Raw genomic sequence first — 1,245 nt, forward strand, 5'->3', positions numbered from 1 at the left:
GGGTGACATGATACATTTTAACCAAAGAAGTATATAGATAAGTGAGTCCTTCATGGCAGGTTGAAAAAAGTGCATTTATCAATATATTTGTTCATTTGAATACATAAAAATATCATTTTAATATTATAATTTATTAACTTTGTAAATCATATTAAATTGGTTTTTAAAAAAATTAAAATTATCAAGAGATATTTTAAATATTTTAAAAGTATAATTTATGCATTGTTTCTCCTTTATATACAATTTATTTTTCATTTCAGTGGGGCAGTGAACGTGGCGTAAACGTATCACTTGCCTGGGGTTGTGCAGAGTTGTTATATCGGGGTTCGAGTCCTGATATGAAAAAAGAAAATTGCGGCGTACAGCGCAGCGCAATGACCGTGAGTAGAGCTAACAAGCAAAAGCTCTAATACACAAAACAGGGTTTGGGACGTTCCCAACCCTAGGATCCCTTTTCACAATAAATTTTGAGAATATACAACAAAATGAATCCTGATCACGAAGCAGCATTTACGAGAGCTAAAAGAAATTGATATATGACTTTTTCCATTTTTTGCATATTTTTATGCCTATTTTCACTATATTAGGCTGGTATTCCCACTGCATTTCTTTGGTGAAGAGAAATGTTGATATTCATGCTATTATTTACAAGCCTTCAACTGAAAATGCTTATTTCAGCTAAACGATCTGATCTAATTGACTTGACAAACTGATGATTCATATGACTGCGGTTGCAAAAATTTTTTTAGCTCGTTGTTACTTTTGCCGTTGTGTGTTCACTGTGAAACGCTTATTCCATCCCTATTACTTGCAATGCACACCTAATTTGGTTTTTATTTTGTTTTATTGTTAATGGGATATTCACATAAATCACTAAATCTATCCGCTTACACTCTAATACTTCTTATCTTTTCAGTCTTATTGATCGGTGCCTTTTAAAAATCAAACAGATTTAAACTAGTTGAATTTTTTTAATAATCAGTCGCAAATTGCTAGGCATCCAAAGTTAAAAAAATCTTCTGGTTCAAGATGAAAAAGTCTAACTGTATTTTTTCTGTTTAAAAATTAGGGGAATGTATATATATATAAATGTATATATATGTATTATATTATATTATATTATATTACATTATATTGTTGTGACAGAAAATGTTAAACCAAAAAATATATATATAATGAATCATTATTGCAGTTGAAAAAATTCATTTTCTCCAATATATTTTCTTCCCTTTTTAATAATAAAAA

General features: G+C 29.2%; 1 protein-coding gene across 1 annotated transcript; it reads left to right on the plus strand.

Moving 5' to 3' along the window:
• Positions 1 to 260: 260 nt before the first annotated feature.
• Positions 261 to 696, plus strand: Tsp_13639 (hypothetical protein; the record flags this gene model as incomplete). Its single annotated transcript, XM_003370514.1, has 2 exons — positions 261 to 380; positions 679 to 696. Coding segments are annotated over 2 exons (138 nt in total), but the record flags the coding sequence as incomplete, so codon positions are not given.
• Between the last annotated feature and the right edge of the window lie 549 nt (positions 697 to 1,245).

This window comes from Trichinella spiralis, assembly GCF_000181795.1.
Source record: "Trichinella spiralis strain ISS 195 chromosome Unknown Scfld624, whole genome shotgun sequence".
NCBI lineage: Eukaryota > Metazoa > Nematoda > Enoplea > Trichinellida > Trichinellidae > Trichinella > Trichinella spiralis.